This window comes from Anser cygnoides, chromosome 29 (genome assembly GCF_040182565.1).
Source record: "Anser cygnoides isolate HZ-2024a breed goose chromosome 29, Taihu_goose_T2T_genome, whole genome shotgun sequence".
NCBI lineage: Eukaryota > Metazoa > Chordata > Aves > Anseriformes > Anatidae > Anser > Anser cygnoides.
Genome location: NC_089901.1, coordinates 3081865 through 3095409, shown reverse-complemented (window position 1 = coordinate 3095409; position 13545 = coordinate 3081865). Strand labels below are relative to the sequence as shown.

The following is a 13545-nucleotide window of genomic DNA, read 5'->3' as shown; positions in this document are numbered from 1 at the left end:
TGCCCGCCTCCGTGCCGTGGGGGGGGGTTGGGGGGGGGGGGGGGGGTGGGGGGGGCATGGGGGGGTTGGGGGGTGGGGGGCATTTGGGGGGGGCATGGGGGAGTTGGGGGGTGGGGGGGGCATGGGGGGGTGGGGGGCATTTGGGGGGGCATGGGGGGGTTGGGGGGGTATGGGGGGGAATGGGGGGGTTGGGGAAATGGGGGGTGGGGGGCATTGGGGGGCTTTTTGGGGTTGGGGGGGTTGGGGAAATGGGGGGGCACGGGGGGTTGGGGAAATGGGGGGGGCTGGGGGGGGTCGGGGGCGTGGGGGAGGGGGTGGGGAGGGGGTTTGGGGTCATGGGGGGGGGGGAGTTTGGGGGCATGGGGGGGTTGGGGAGGGGGTTGGGGGGTGGGGGAGGGGGGTTGGGGACATGGGGGGGAGGGGAGGGGGATTTAGGGGGACGGGGGGGATTTGGGGAGGGGGGGATTTGGGGACACGGGGATATGGGGGGGGGTTGGGGACATGGGATTTAGGGACGGGGGGCGGTGGGGAGGGGCTTTGGGGACACGGGGGGGGGGCTTTGGGGTGGGGGGGGGGTGGCCGTGGGGGGATTTGGGGCTGGGGCCGAGGATTTGGGGCCGCAAGGGGGGATTTGGGGGCGGGGGGGGGGGCTGCGGACGGACGAAGCCCCGCCCCCAGCCCGAAGCCACGCCCCCAGCCCGAAGCCCCGCCCCCAGCCCGAAGCCACGCCCCCATCTCAAAGCCACGCCCCCACCGACCCCTCCCACGTCACAAGCCACGCCTCCGGGGCGTGGCCACCCCCGCAGACCACGCCCCCGACCCTTCTCCCCCTTTCTCCTGCCCCGCGCCCACGTGACCCTCCCGGCCCAATGAGCGGCCGCCGCCCCGTCCCCCGACCCCGCCCCCCGACCCCGGCGGCGCCTTCACTTCCGCTTCCGGGGCGCTCCGTGGCCGCGGGCCCGGCGGTGAGTGGCTCCGGGTCCCCCCCCCGCCCGGTACCCCCGGGGCTCCCCCCCCCGCGAACCGGGCCCGTTTCAGGCCCCCGGCCCCAATCCCGGGGCCTCCCCCCTCCCCCGCCCGTTTCCTTCAAACCGGGGCCTCCCCGTTCCCCTCCCCCTCCCCCGGCCAAACCGCGGCCTCCCCGCCCCTCCCCCACCCAAACCGGCGTCTCCCCGCCCCCCCCTCAAAAAAACGGGGTCCCCCATTCCCTCCCCGCCTCCCCCCCCAAAAAAAAACGGGGCCTCCCGTTCCCTCCCCGCCCCCAAAACCGGGATTCACTCGTTCCCTGCCCCCCCCCCCCCAAAAAAACGGCCCCCCAAACCTTCCCCCCCCAAAAGGGGTCTCCCGGGCCCCCCGCAATAAAACGGGGTCCCCCCCCAAAAACTGGGGTCTTCCTATTCTCCTCCCCCCACCCCCAAAGAAACATGCCCCCCCCCCCCCCAATTTAACCCCCCCAACCGGGATCTACGCCCCCCCCCAGTTCCTCCTCCCTCCCTATAAAACCGCCCCCCCCCCCCCCCAAAAAAAAAAAATACGGGATCTCCTCACTGTCCCCCCCCCTCCCGAAAAAAAACGGGGTCTCCCCCCAAACCCAAGGTCTCCCCCATTCCCAGCCTGCCCCCCCGTCCCTCCCCCCCCAACTCCTCCTCCCTATAAAACCGCCCCCCTGCAGCCGCCCTGCCCCTCCCCCCAAAAAAAAAACCAGGGTCTCCCCATTTCCCCCCCCCCCAAAAAAAGGGGTCTCCCCCACAAAAGTTAGCCCCCTCCATTCCCTTCTTCACCCCCCCCCCAACCAGGGTCTCCCCCCCCCCCCAATTCCTCCTCACTTCCTATAACCACCCCCCCCAAAAAAATATAAGGTTTTCACAGTCGTCCCCCTCCCCCCCAAAAATAGGGTCTTCCCAGGCCCCCCCCAAAAAAATAGGGTCTTCCCAGTGTCCCCCCCGCCCCCAAAAAAATAGGGTCTCCCCATCCACCCCCCCCAAAAAAAAAAGCCCCTCCCCCCATCACGTTCTCCCCACTCTCTTGTGCCCCCCCCCCAAAAAAACAGGGTCTTCCCAGTCCCCCCCCCCAAAAAAATAGGGTCTCCCCATCCACCCCCCCCCCCCCCCAAAAAAAAGTCCACCCCCCCCCCCCCAAAAAAAGCCCCTCCCCACCCCCCCATCAGGTTCTCCCCACTCTCTTGTGCCCCCCCCCCCCCCAAAAAAAATAAGGTCTTCCCAGTCCCCCCCCCCAAAAAAATAGGGTCTCCCCATCCAACCCCCTCCAAAAATCCCCCCCCCCAAAAAAAATCTCCCCCCATCCCCCTCCCACACCCCCCATCACGTTCACCCCACTGTCTCCTGCCCCTCCCCCCAAAAAAAACCCAAACAACCGCCCCCCCCCCCCGTGCTCCCCCCCTAACGCAGCCCCCCCCCAGGCGGGGCCCCCCCCCCCCGCGCCCCCCAGGCAGGATGTGGCACGAGGCGCGCAAGCACGAGCGCAAGCTGCGGGGGATGATGGTGGACTACAAGAAGCGCGCCGAGCGCCGCCGCGAGTACTACGAGAAGATCGTGGGTGCCCCCCCGTGCCCCCCCCCCCCGCCCCGTGCCCCCCCCCTGCCCCGCCGTGACCCCAAAACCCTGGGGATATGTGGGGGGGGGGGAGGGGGGCTGGGGGGCGCTATGGGGGGATTGGGGGGGGGAGGGGGGCTGGGGGGGTCGGGGGGGGCGCTATGGGGGGATTGGGGGGTGGGGGGGGGCGCGCTGGGGGAGGGGGGGGGGCCGGGGGGGCACTATGGGAGGGTTTGGGGGCATGGGGGGGCGTTATGGGGGTGTGGGGGGGCGCTATGGGGGGGTTTGGGGGGCTGGGGGGCGCTATGGGGGGTGGGGGGGACACTATGGGGGGTTAGGGGGCATGGGGGGGCATTATGGGGGGGTGGGGGCACTATGGGGGGGTTTGGGGGGCTGGGGGGCACTATGGGGGGTTTGGGGGGCTGGGGGGCACTATGGGGGGTTTGGGGGGTGGGGGGCGCTATGGGGGGTTAGGGGGTGTGGGGGGGCGTTATGGGGGGCGGGGGGGCGCTATGCGGGGGTTTAGGGCGGTGGGGGGGATAGGAGGGGGTGGGGGGCGCTATGGGGGGTTTGGGGGGTGTTGGAGGGGTGGGGGGGTGCTATGGGGGGTTAGGGGGATGGGGGGGCGCTATAGGGGGTGGGGGGTGCTATGGGGGGGTTTGGGGGGTGGGGGGGCACTTTGGGGGGTAGAGGGGCGTGGGGGGGTTGGGGGGGCGCTGTGGGGGGGATTGGGGGGTGGGGGGGTGCCATGGGGGGATAGGGGCGGGGGGGGGGTTGAGGTGTTTGGGGGGTGGGGGGGGGGGGGTTGAAGGGGATGGGGGGAATGGGGGGGTCGGGGGAATTTTGGGGGGGGGGGTTGGGGGAATTTTGGGGGGGGGGGGGTCGGGGGAATTTTAGGGGGCGTTGGAGAGGACGAGGGGGGGGGGGGTTGGGGCATTTTTGGGGCCGGCCGCACTGCTTCATTCCCACCTTGGGGTCAGAAACGGGGAAACCGAGCGGGGCACGGCCCGGCTGCGGGCGCCCCAACCCCCCCCCCCCTACCCCCCCAAACCCCCTCCCAACCCCCCCCCAACCCCCCCCTACCCCCCTCCCGGCCCCCCCCACCCCCCTAACCCCCCCTAACCCCCCCCCCCTTTCTCCCCCCCCCCCCGCAGAAGAAGGACCCGGCGCAGTTCCTGCAGGTGCACGGCCGGGCCTGCAAGGTGCACCTCGACTCCGCCGTCGCGCTCGCCGCCGAGAGCCCCGTCAACATGTGGGTGACACGGGGGGGCCCCGTCACGGGGGGGGGGGGTCACCATCACGGGGGGGGCCCCGGCACGGCGGGGGGGGGCCCTGGCACAGCGGGGGGTCCCCGTTGTTGTCCCCGGGGCTCTGTGCCACACCGAGCCACCCCGGAGGGGGGGGGGCGCGTTTGGCCTCATCCCAGCCCAAAAATGGGCTGTTTTTCCCCGGGGGGGGCTGGTTTTTTCCCCCAGGGGGGCTGTTTTTTTCCCGGCGGGGGCGGGGGCTGTTTATTCCTAGGGGGGCTGTTTTGTTCCCGGAGTGGGGGCTGTTTTTTCCCAGGGGCGGCTGGTTTTTATTCCCAGGAGGGGCTGTTTTTTTTCCCGGGGGGGGGGCTTTTTTCCCAGGGGGGCTGTTTTTTTCCCTGGGGGGGCTCTGCGGGGTGCTGAGCCCCCCCCCCCGCAGGATGCCGTGGCAGGGCGACACCAACAACATGATCGACCGCTTCGACGTGCGGGCGCACCTGGATTACATCCCCATGTACACGCCGCCGCTGCTCGGCCCCGTGTAAGGCCCGCGGGGGGGTCGGGGGGCCGCCATCGGCCCCAGTTTGTGTACTGGGACCAGTGCGGGGCTCCCAGTATGACGGGGGTGGGGCGGAGAGGACGCGGGGGGGGGACGTCGGGGCTGGAGCACGGGGGCTGAGCGCGGCCCTGCGGCGGTTTCCCGGCGGACAGGGGGCGGAGGGCAGCGCTTGGGGGGGGGGGGGGTAATAAGAATGCAAAAAAAAGGTTAAATTAGGAAAAAAAAATATGAAAAAGTACGAGGGGAGAAAGGGGGGGGGCACGGAAGAGCTGTGACAGCCCTAAAGGGTGGTGGGGTCCCGGCGAGGCGCTCGGAGCAGGGATCGGCCCCGGTTTTGGGGGGTTTTGGGGGTTTTTGAGGGAATCCTGGCCCCGGCCCTGTTTTTAAGGATTTTTGAGGGAATCCTGGCCCTGGCCCCGTTTTTAAGGGAGTTTTGAGGGAGTCCCGGCCCCATTTCTGAGGGGTTTTGGGGGTTTTTGAGGGAATCCCGGTCCCAGCCCCATTTTTAAGGGGTTTTGAGTGAATCCAGGCCCCAGCCCCGTTTTTAAGGGGTTTTGAGGGAATCCTGGCCCCATTTTTGAGGGGTTTTGGGGGTTTTTGAGGGACTCCTGGCCCCAGCCCCATTTTTAAGGGTTTTTGAGGGAATCCTGATCCCATTTTTGAGGGGTTTTGGGGTTTTTGAGGGAATCCTGGCCCCAGCCCCCTTTTTAAGGGGTTTTGAGGGAATCCTGGCCCCATTTTTGAGGGGTTTTGGGGGTTTTTGAGGGACTCCTGGTCTCAGCCCCATTTTTAAGGGGTTTTTGAGGGAATCCCGGCCCCATTTTTGAGGGGTTTTGGGGGTTTTTGAGGGAATCTTGGCCCCGGCCCCGTTTTTAAAGGTTTTTGAGGGAGTCCTGGTCCCATTTTTGAGGGGTTTTGGGGGTTTTTGAAGGAATCCTGGCCCAGCCCTGTTTTTGAGGGGTTTTTGAGGGAATCTTGGCCCCAGCCCCATTTTTAAGGGTTTTTTGAGGGAATCCCGGCCCCATTTTTGAGGGGTTTTGGGGGTTTTTGAGGGAATCCTGGCTCAGCACCTGTTTTTGGGACCCCGAGCGCAGCTCGTCCGGACCCGAGAGCCCGAAATCCTTTTGGGGATTTTGGCTCCGGACCCGAGCGCCCGAAATCCCCTCGGGAAGTTGGGGGGGGGGTGGGGGCAGCCCCCCAAGTCCGACCCCAACGCCCTCCCCGTTGCAGCTCCCCCGAGCAGGAGTCCGACGAGAGGAAATGCAACTACGAGCGGTACCGGGGCCTGGTGCAGAACGACTTCGCGGGCAGTGAGTGTCCCGGGGGCGCCCCCAGCCCCTCGGGGAGGGGGGGGGGGCAGGATGCGGCCCCCGGTGACGCTGCGGCGCGCCCCCCTTGCAGTCTCGGAGGAGCAGTGCCTCTACCAGATCTACATCGACGAGCTTTACGGGGGGCTGCAGAAACCCAACGAGGACGAGAAAAAGAAGTGAGCGGGGCTGGGGGGGGGCGGCGAGGAATTTGGGGCTGGGGGGCGGTGCTGAGCACCTCCGCGCCCAGGCTGGCGGAGAAGAAGGCCTCCATCGGGTACACGTATGAGGACAGCACCGTGGCCGAGCTGGAGAACTCCCTGGAGAAGCGGGGCGACGAGGAGGACTCGGAGGAGGACAGCAACACGGACGAAGACGAAGTCATCCCCGATATCGGTAAGCGGGGCGCCAGCTGGGCTCTGCGGCGCCCCCCGGGCTGCTCTGGGTTTTGGGGGGCGTGGTGGGGGCGCGCTGAGCCCCCCCCCCGTGCTCTGCAGACGTGGAGGTGGACGTGGACGAGCTGAACCAGGAGCAGGTGGCCGACCTCAACAAGCAGGCGACCACCTACGGCATGGCCGACGGCGACTTCGTCAGGTAGGGGCCACCCGCGGGGACGCGGCCCCCCCCCCCACCACCTCGGGGGACCCCAAAACCGCCCCCCCGGGCGCCGCCACCGCCCGCTGAGGGTCCCTTGTGCCAGGATGCTGCGGAAGGACAAGGAGGAGGCGGAAGCCATCAAAAACGCCAAGGCGCTGGAAGAGGAGAAGGCCATGTACTCGGTGAGGGGGGGGCTCCGGCTGCTTTAGGGACCCCCAAAACGCCCCGGGGGCGGCTCCCCCGCCAGCCGTGCCACCCCCCGAGCTCCGGCTGCCCCCCTCCCCCTTAGGGCCGCCGCTCTCGCCGCCAGAGGAGGGAGTTCAGGGAGAAACGCCTGAAAGGCCGCAAGATCAGCCCCCCGAGGTGAGCCCCCCGCGGCTCCCTGCCCCCCCCGCGGCTCTCCCTCACCATTTCCCCCTCCCTAATCCCATTTTTTTGCTCTTCCTCACCGCCTCCCCCTCCCTAATCCCGTTTTTTTGGTTTTTTTTTGGCAGCTACGCGCGCAGAGACAGCCCCACCTACGACCCCTACAAACGGTGAGGCCGCGGCTCTCGGCGTGCCCCGATTTCGGCTCGGGGGGGGCGTTTTCGGCAACCGCCGCCTCTTCCCCTTCTTCCCCGCCCCCCCCCCCCCCCCCCAACAGTTCCCCTTCGGAATCCACCTCGGAATCCCGCTCCCGGTCCCGCTCCCCGTCTCCGGGCCACGAGGAGAAGATCACCTTCATCACCAGCTTCGGCGGCAGCGACGAGGAGGCGGCGGCGTCCGCCCAAGCCGCCGCAGCCGCCGCCGCCGCCACCGGCAAAACCGCCGCCGCCGCCGCGCCGGCAAGCAGCGCTGCGCCCCAGGGCAGCCGGGCAGCGCCGCGGCGGGTCATAGCGCCTCGGCCCGGTCGGTAACGCTCCCTCACGGCCCCTTTTCCCCAAAAATTCCCCCCCCCGCCCTGGAAACGCGGCCGGAGATTCTCGAGGGGTTCTCCGCCGCCGGCCGGGGCGGGAGGGTTGCGGTGCTTTGGGGGGGGGGGGCTCGAGGCTCTCCGCGACGCCTCGGGGCCTCCCCGGGGGTTGTGGGGGGGGGGGGTGAGGGCGGCTCGGTTTGGGGTTAAAACCGAGGGGTTTGGAGCTCCCCACGAGCCCGGGAAGGGAGAGCCGGGGCCGTGGCGGCGCCCCCACGCGAACGGCTCGCCCCGTGTCCCCCCCCCCCCCCCCTTTCCAGGCGGCGCTCTTCGTCCTCCTCCTCCTCCCCGTCCTCCTCCTCGTCCTCCAGCTCCCGCTCCAGCTCCCGCTCGCACCGAGGCGGCGCCTACCACCGCTCGGGCCGCTACCGCCGCTCCCGCAGCCGCCGCTACTCCCGTTCCCGCTCCCGCAGCCGCCGTTACTCCGGGGGGGCTCCCGGGACAGCCGCCGCCGCTCCCGCTCCTATTCCCCCGACCGGGGCTACCGCTACGGCTCCCGCCGCCGCTCCCGGTGCGTCCCCGGGGCCGGGGTCCCCAAAACGGGGTCCCTCCGGTGGTGGCCCCCCAGGTCCCTCTCCGCGGGGTCCGGGTGGGTTCTGTTGGGGTGGGGGCGAGCCCCCCTCCCCCGCACTGCAGCCTCTCCAGTGCGGCTTGGGTTCGTCCCCGGGGTCCCCAGTTTGTCCATGGGGTCCCCAGTTTGTCCCCAGGAGCTTGGGTTTGTCCCAGGTTTGTTCCCAGGAGCCCCAATCTGTCCCCAGGAGCTCGAATTTGTCCCCGGGATCCCGGGTTTGTCCCCGGGATCCCCAATTTGTCCCCAGGATCCCCAATTTGTCCCCAGGAGCTCCAATTTGTCCCTGGGGTCCCCAGTTTGTCCCCAGGATCCCAGGTTTGTCCCCAGGGTCCCCAATTTGTCCCCAGGAGCTTGGGTTTGTCCCCAGGGTCCCCAGTTTGTCCCCAGGAGTCCCAATTTGTCCCCAGGAGCTTGGGTTTGTCCCCAGGGTCCCCAATTTGTCCCCAGGAGCTTGGGTTTGTCCCCAGGGTCCCCAGTTTGCCACTGGGATCCCAGGTTTGTCCCCAGGAGCCCCGGTTTGTCTTTGGGATCCCCAATTTGTCCCCAGGAGCTTGGGTTTGTCCCCAGGGTTCCCAGTTTGTCCCCAGGGTCCCCAATTTGTCACCAGGAGCTTGGGTTTGTCCCCGGGAGCCCCGATCTGTCCCCAGGATCCCGGGTTTGTCCCTTGGAGCCCCAGTTTGTCCCCAGGAGCTCCAATTTGTCCCTGGGGTCACCAGTTTGTCCCCAGGAGCTTGGGTTTGTCACTGGGATCCCCAATTTGTCCCCAGGATCCCAGGTTTGTCCCTTGGAGCCCCAGTTTGTCCCTGGGATCTCCAGTTTGTTCCCAGGATCCCGGGTTTGTCCCCAGGGTCCCCAATTTGTCCCCAGGAGCTTGGGTTTGTCCCCAGGATCCCCAGTTTGCCACCGGGATCCCCAGTGTGTCATTGGGATCCCGGGTTTGTCCCCGGGATCCCGGGTTTGTCACTGTGATCCCCAATTTGTCCCCAGGAGCTTGGGTTTGTCCCCAGGGTCCCCCAGTTTGTCCCCAGGAGCTTGGGTTTGTCCCTGGGAGCCCCAATCTGTCCCCAGGATCCCGGGTTTGTCCCTGGGATCCCCAATTTGTCCCCAGGATGCCGGGTTTGTCCCCAGGATCCCCAATTTGTCCCCGGGAGCTTGGGTTTGTCCCCAGGGTCCCCAGTTTGCCACTGGGATCCCAGGTTTGTCCCCAGGTTCCCCCAGTTTGTCCCCAGGAGCTTGGGTTTGTCACTGGGATCCCCAATTTGTCCCCAGGATCCCAGGTTTGTCCCTTGGAGCCCCAGTTTGTCCCTGGGATCTCCAGTTTGTTCCCAGGATCCCGGGTTTGTCCCCAGGGTCCCCAATTTGTCCCCAGGAGCTTGGGTTTGTCCCCAGGATCCCCAGTTTGCCACCGGGATCCCCAGTGTGTCATTGGGATCCCGGGTTTGTCCCCGGGATCCCGGGTTTGTCACTGTGATCCCCAATTTGTCCCCAGGAGCTTGGGTTTGTCCCCAGGGTCCCCAATTTGTCCCCAGGAGCTTGGGTTTGTCCCCAGGGTCCCCAGTTTGCCACTGGATCCCAGGTTTGTCCCCAGGTTCCCCCAGTTTGTCCCAGGTTCCCCCAGTTTGTCCCCGGGAGCCCCAACCTGTCCCCAGGAGCCCTGGTTTGTCTTTGGGATCCCAACTTGTCCCCAGGAGCTTGGGTTTGTCCCCAGGGTCCCCAGTTTGTCCCCAGGAGCCCCAGTTTGTCCCCAGGATCCTGGGTTTGTCCCCGGGGTCCCCAATTTGTCCCCAGGAGCTTGGATTTGTCCCCGGGATCCCCAATTTGTCCCCGGGATCCCCAATTTGTCCCCAGGATCCCCAGTTTGTCCCCGGGAGCTCCAATTTGTCCCCGGGATCCCCAATTTGTCCCCAGGATCCTGGGTTTGTCCCCGGGACCCCCGGTTTATCCCCAGGACCCCCACCTGGGTCCCCACATCCCGACGAACCCCCCCCAAATCCTCGACGAACCCAAACCCTCCCCGTTTCCCACCCCGCCACCTCTCCATCCCCCTCCCCAGTCCCCCCACCTTAGCGTACCCCCTACTTTAAGGGTGGGGGGGGTCTTTTCACCCCCAAAACCCCCCCGTTTCCCCCCCCCCGCAGGAGCCGGTCCCGCTCCGGGGAGCGCTCCCGCCGGGGCCCCCCGCTCGAGCCGCCACTGGAGCAGCAGCAGCCGCAGCGCCAGCGCCTCGCGCAGCCCCAGCGCCTCCCGCTCGGCCTCGCCGCCCCGCGACAAGCCCCCCGCGCCCCGCAGCCTCGCCGGCCGTGGGGGAGAAACTGAAAAAAGTGAGCCCAGACCCCCCCCCTCCGTCCAAAATTTCTGTTTATTTTCGCTTATTTTCTTCCCTCCCCTATTTATTTTCGTTTATTTTGTTCCCTTCCCCGTGCCGGGCTTCACCTGCGCCCACCCTCCCTCTTCTATCTAAAATTTCTATTTATTTTCTTTCCTCCCCTCCTATTTAAAATTTTTATTTATTTCCCTTTCTTTTCCCTTTCTTTTCCCTTTCTTTTCCTTTCTTTTCCCTTTCTTTTCCCTTTCTTTTCCCTTTCTTTTCCTTTCTTTTCCCTTTCTTTTCCCTTTCTTTTCCCTTTCTTTTCCCTTTCTTTTCCCTTTCTTTTCCCTTTCTTTTCCCTTTCTTTTCCCTTTCTTTTCCCTTTCTTTTCCCTTTCTTTTCCCTTTCTTTTCCCTTTCTTTTCCCTTTCTTTTCCCTTTCTTTTCCCTTTCTTTTCCCTTTCTTTTCCCTTTCTTTTCCCTTTCTTTTCCCTTTCTTTTCCCTTTCTTTCCCTTTCTTTTCCCTTTCTTTTCCCTTTCTTTTCCCTTTCTTTTCCCTTTCTTTTCCCTTTCTTTTCCCTTTCTTTTCCCTTTCTTTCCCTTTCTTTTCCCTTTCTTTTCCCTTTCTTTTCCCCTTTCTTTCCCTTTCTTTTCCCTTTCTTTTCCCTTTCTTTTCCCTTTCTTTTCCCTTTCTTTCCTTTCTTTTCCCTTTCTTTTCCCTTTCTTTTCCCTTTCTTTTCCCTTTCTTTTCCTTCTTTTCCCTTTCTTTTCCCTTTCTTTCTTTCCCCACCAGGCTCCACCTGTGCCCACCCTCCCTCTTCTATTCAGAATTTTTACTGATTTTCATTTTCTTCTCTTCCCCCTGCCGGGCTCTGCCTGCACCCACCCTCCCTTTTCTATCCAATATTTCTATTTATTTTCTTTCCTCGTCTCCTATTTAAAATCTCTTTCTTTCTCTTTCTTTCTCTTTCTTTCTCTTTCTTTCTCTTTCTTTCTCTTTCTTTCTCTTTCTTTCTCTTTCTTTCTCTTTCTTTCTTTCCCCCACCGGGCTCCACCTGCGCCCACCCTCCCTCCTTTATTCAAAATTTTTACTTATTTTCATTTTTCTTCCCCGTGCCGGGCTCCACCTGAGCCCCACCCTCCCCTCCCTCTTCTATCCAAAATTTCTATTTATTTTCATTTATTTTCTTCCCTCCCTTTTTGCCTGGCTCCACCTGCGCCCACCCTCAACCTTTTATTTACAATTCTCATTCATTTTCATCTCTTTTCTTCCCTCCCCCGTTCCGGGCTCCCCCTCCCTCTTTATTTATTGATTTATTTATTTATTCTGGACCTTTTTCTTGACTTTTATTCCGTTTTTCCCCCTCGCAGGGCTGACGCTGCTGCTGGTAAAGAGTCGGGAGCTGCCAAAGTCAGTAAGAATTTAACCTCCCCTCCTTTACCCGCACCAAGGCGAGCGGACTTTAAGGGCTGGAGGAGGTGCGGGGGCGGGTGCCCGGCTCCCTCCGCACCCCTCTTTTGGGGGGGGGGGAGGATTTTGGGGACCCCCCGGGGTCCCCGCGGGCTCGGGGCCGTGCCCCTCTAAAAGGGGGGGGGGGGGGGCGCGGGGCAGATGCTGGTGTCGCCCCCCCGGTGTCACCCCGCGTCGTGGGGTCCCCCCCTGGTGGTCCCCAGTGCGGTGGGGGCTCCCTGTTCACCCCCCCCCCCGGGGGGGGCAAAAATTGGGGTGGGGGGGGGCACACGGGGCAAGGGGGGGGGCTGAGCGTCCCCGGGGGCGCAGGCTGGGAGCTGGCGGGCTCGGGGCTGGGTTTTGGGGGGGGGGAATTGGGGGGGGTCGGGGGGGGGGCTGGCGGAGTCCCCGCGTGCCCCCCCCCGGCTGACACGCGCCCCCCCGCTTTGCTTGCAGCCCAAGCTGACGCCGCAGGAGAAGCTGAAGCTGCGCATGCAGAAGGCTCTGAACCGGCAGTGTAAGCGCCAAACCCCCCCCCCCCGGCCCCCCCCCGCGCCCCAAACCCACCCTCGTAGCCCCCCCCCGACCCCAAAACCAACCCTATTCCCCCCCCACACCCCGCTGAGCCTCCCCCCTCTCTTCCCCTCCCCGCAGTTAAAGCCGACAAAAAGGCAGCGCAGGAGAAAATGCTGCAGCAGGAGCACGAGAGACAGGTGGGGGGGCGCGGGGGGGGCACCGGGGGGGCACGGGTCGTGCTGGGGGCGCGGGGGGGGTCCCTTTTGGGGGCAGGGCCCGGCTCAGGGCACGCTGGTTTTTCTCCCCCAGGAGCGGGAGGACGAGCTGCGGGCCATGGCGCGGAAGATCCGCATGAAGTAAAGCTCCCCCCCCCCCCCCATTTCCTCACGCGTGGCCGTGGGGGGGGGGCAAAGTTGGGCGTGAATTGCCCAAATCCGCCGTTTTTTAACTTAATTTGCACCCCCCCCCCCGTCTCAGGGAACGAGAGCGGCGTGAGAAGGAGCGGGAGGAGTGGGAGCGGCAGTACAGCCGGCAGAGCCGGTCCCCGTCCCCGCGCTACAGTGAGTGCCCCAAAATTTTGGGGGGGGGACCCCAAAATTATTTGGGGGGGGGGGCCCAAAATTTTTTGGGGGGGCCCAAAAATTAAAAAGGGGGCGAGGGGAGGGCAGGGGGGGTTGCGGGGAAGGGAGCCCCGGGTGTCCTGCGAGGGGTGAAGCAGCGCCCTCCTCCTCCCCGAGCTCCTGGGGGGGGGGTTGGGGGGGGGAAATAAGGGGTGGGGGGGGGCAGCTGCTGAATTTGGGGGAAAAAACGGGCGGAAATGGGGCTCCTGGGGGGGGTCCGGTGCTGTCTCACTGCCCCTTTCTGCCTTGCAGGTCGGGAGTACAGCTCCTCCAGGAGGTAGGTCCCAGCCCCGGCCCCACACCGGTGGGGCTGGGGGGGTCCCGGGGGGGTCCTGGGGGATCCCGGGGGTGTTCGGGGGGGTCCCGGGGGGTTTTTGGGGGGGATCCCGGGGGGGTCCCGGGGGGTTTTGGGGGGATCCCGGGGGGTCCCGGGGGGGGTCCCGGGGGGGTTTTGGGGGATCCCGGGGGGGTCCGGGGGGTTTTGGGGGGGGTCCGGGGGGATCCCAGGGGGTTCGGGGGTGTCCCGGGGGGTTTGGGGGGGGGTCCTGGGGTGTCCCAGAGGGGTCCGGGGGCATCTCGGGGGGTCCCGGGGGGTTTTGGGGGGGTCCTGGGGATCCCGGGGGGGTTCAGGGGTGTCCCAGGGGGGTGCTGGGGGATCCCGGGAGGGTCCCGGGGGGTTTTGGGGGGGTCCCGGGGGGGTCCAAGCCCCTTCTCCACCCCTTTTCCCCCCCCCCCAGGCGCTCCCGGTCCCGCTCCCGGAGCCCCCACTACCGCCACTGAGAGGCGGCGGGGGGAGAGTTCGGTGTCAATAAAGGAAAAAAAAAAATTAAAAAAAAATAATAAAAAATATAAAAAAATGCCCCGGGG

At 65.4% G+C, this 13545-nt stretch overlaps 1 protein-coding gene across 1 annotated transcript; it reads left to right on the top strand.

Moving 5' to 3' along the window:
- The first annotated feature begins 2421 nt into the window (after positions 1 to 2421).
- CLASRP (CLK4 associating serine/arginine rich protein) lies at positions 2422 to 13534 on the top strand. Its single transcript, XM_066984516.1, is given in 24 exon segments — positions 2422 to 2552; positions 3707 to 3804; positions 4239 to 4340; positions 5589 to 5668; positions 5760 to 5844; positions 5916 to 6061; positions 6163 to 6259; positions 6366 to 6444; positions 6552 to 6625; positions 6757 to 6798; positions 6906 to 7098; positions 7101 to 7150; positions 7475 to 7638; positions 7641 to 7725; positions 9924 to 9960; positions 9962 to 10057; positions 10059 to 10105; positions 11464 to 11503; positions 11999 to 12059; positions 12197 to 12255; positions 12368 to 12414; positions 12536 to 12618; positions 12931 to 12955; positions 13416 to 13534. Coding segments are annotated over 24 exon segments (1932 nt in total). The 5' UTR covers positions 2422 to 2453; the 3' UTR covers positions 13459 to 13534.
- The last annotated feature ends 11 nt before the right edge of the window (positions 13535 to 13545 follow it).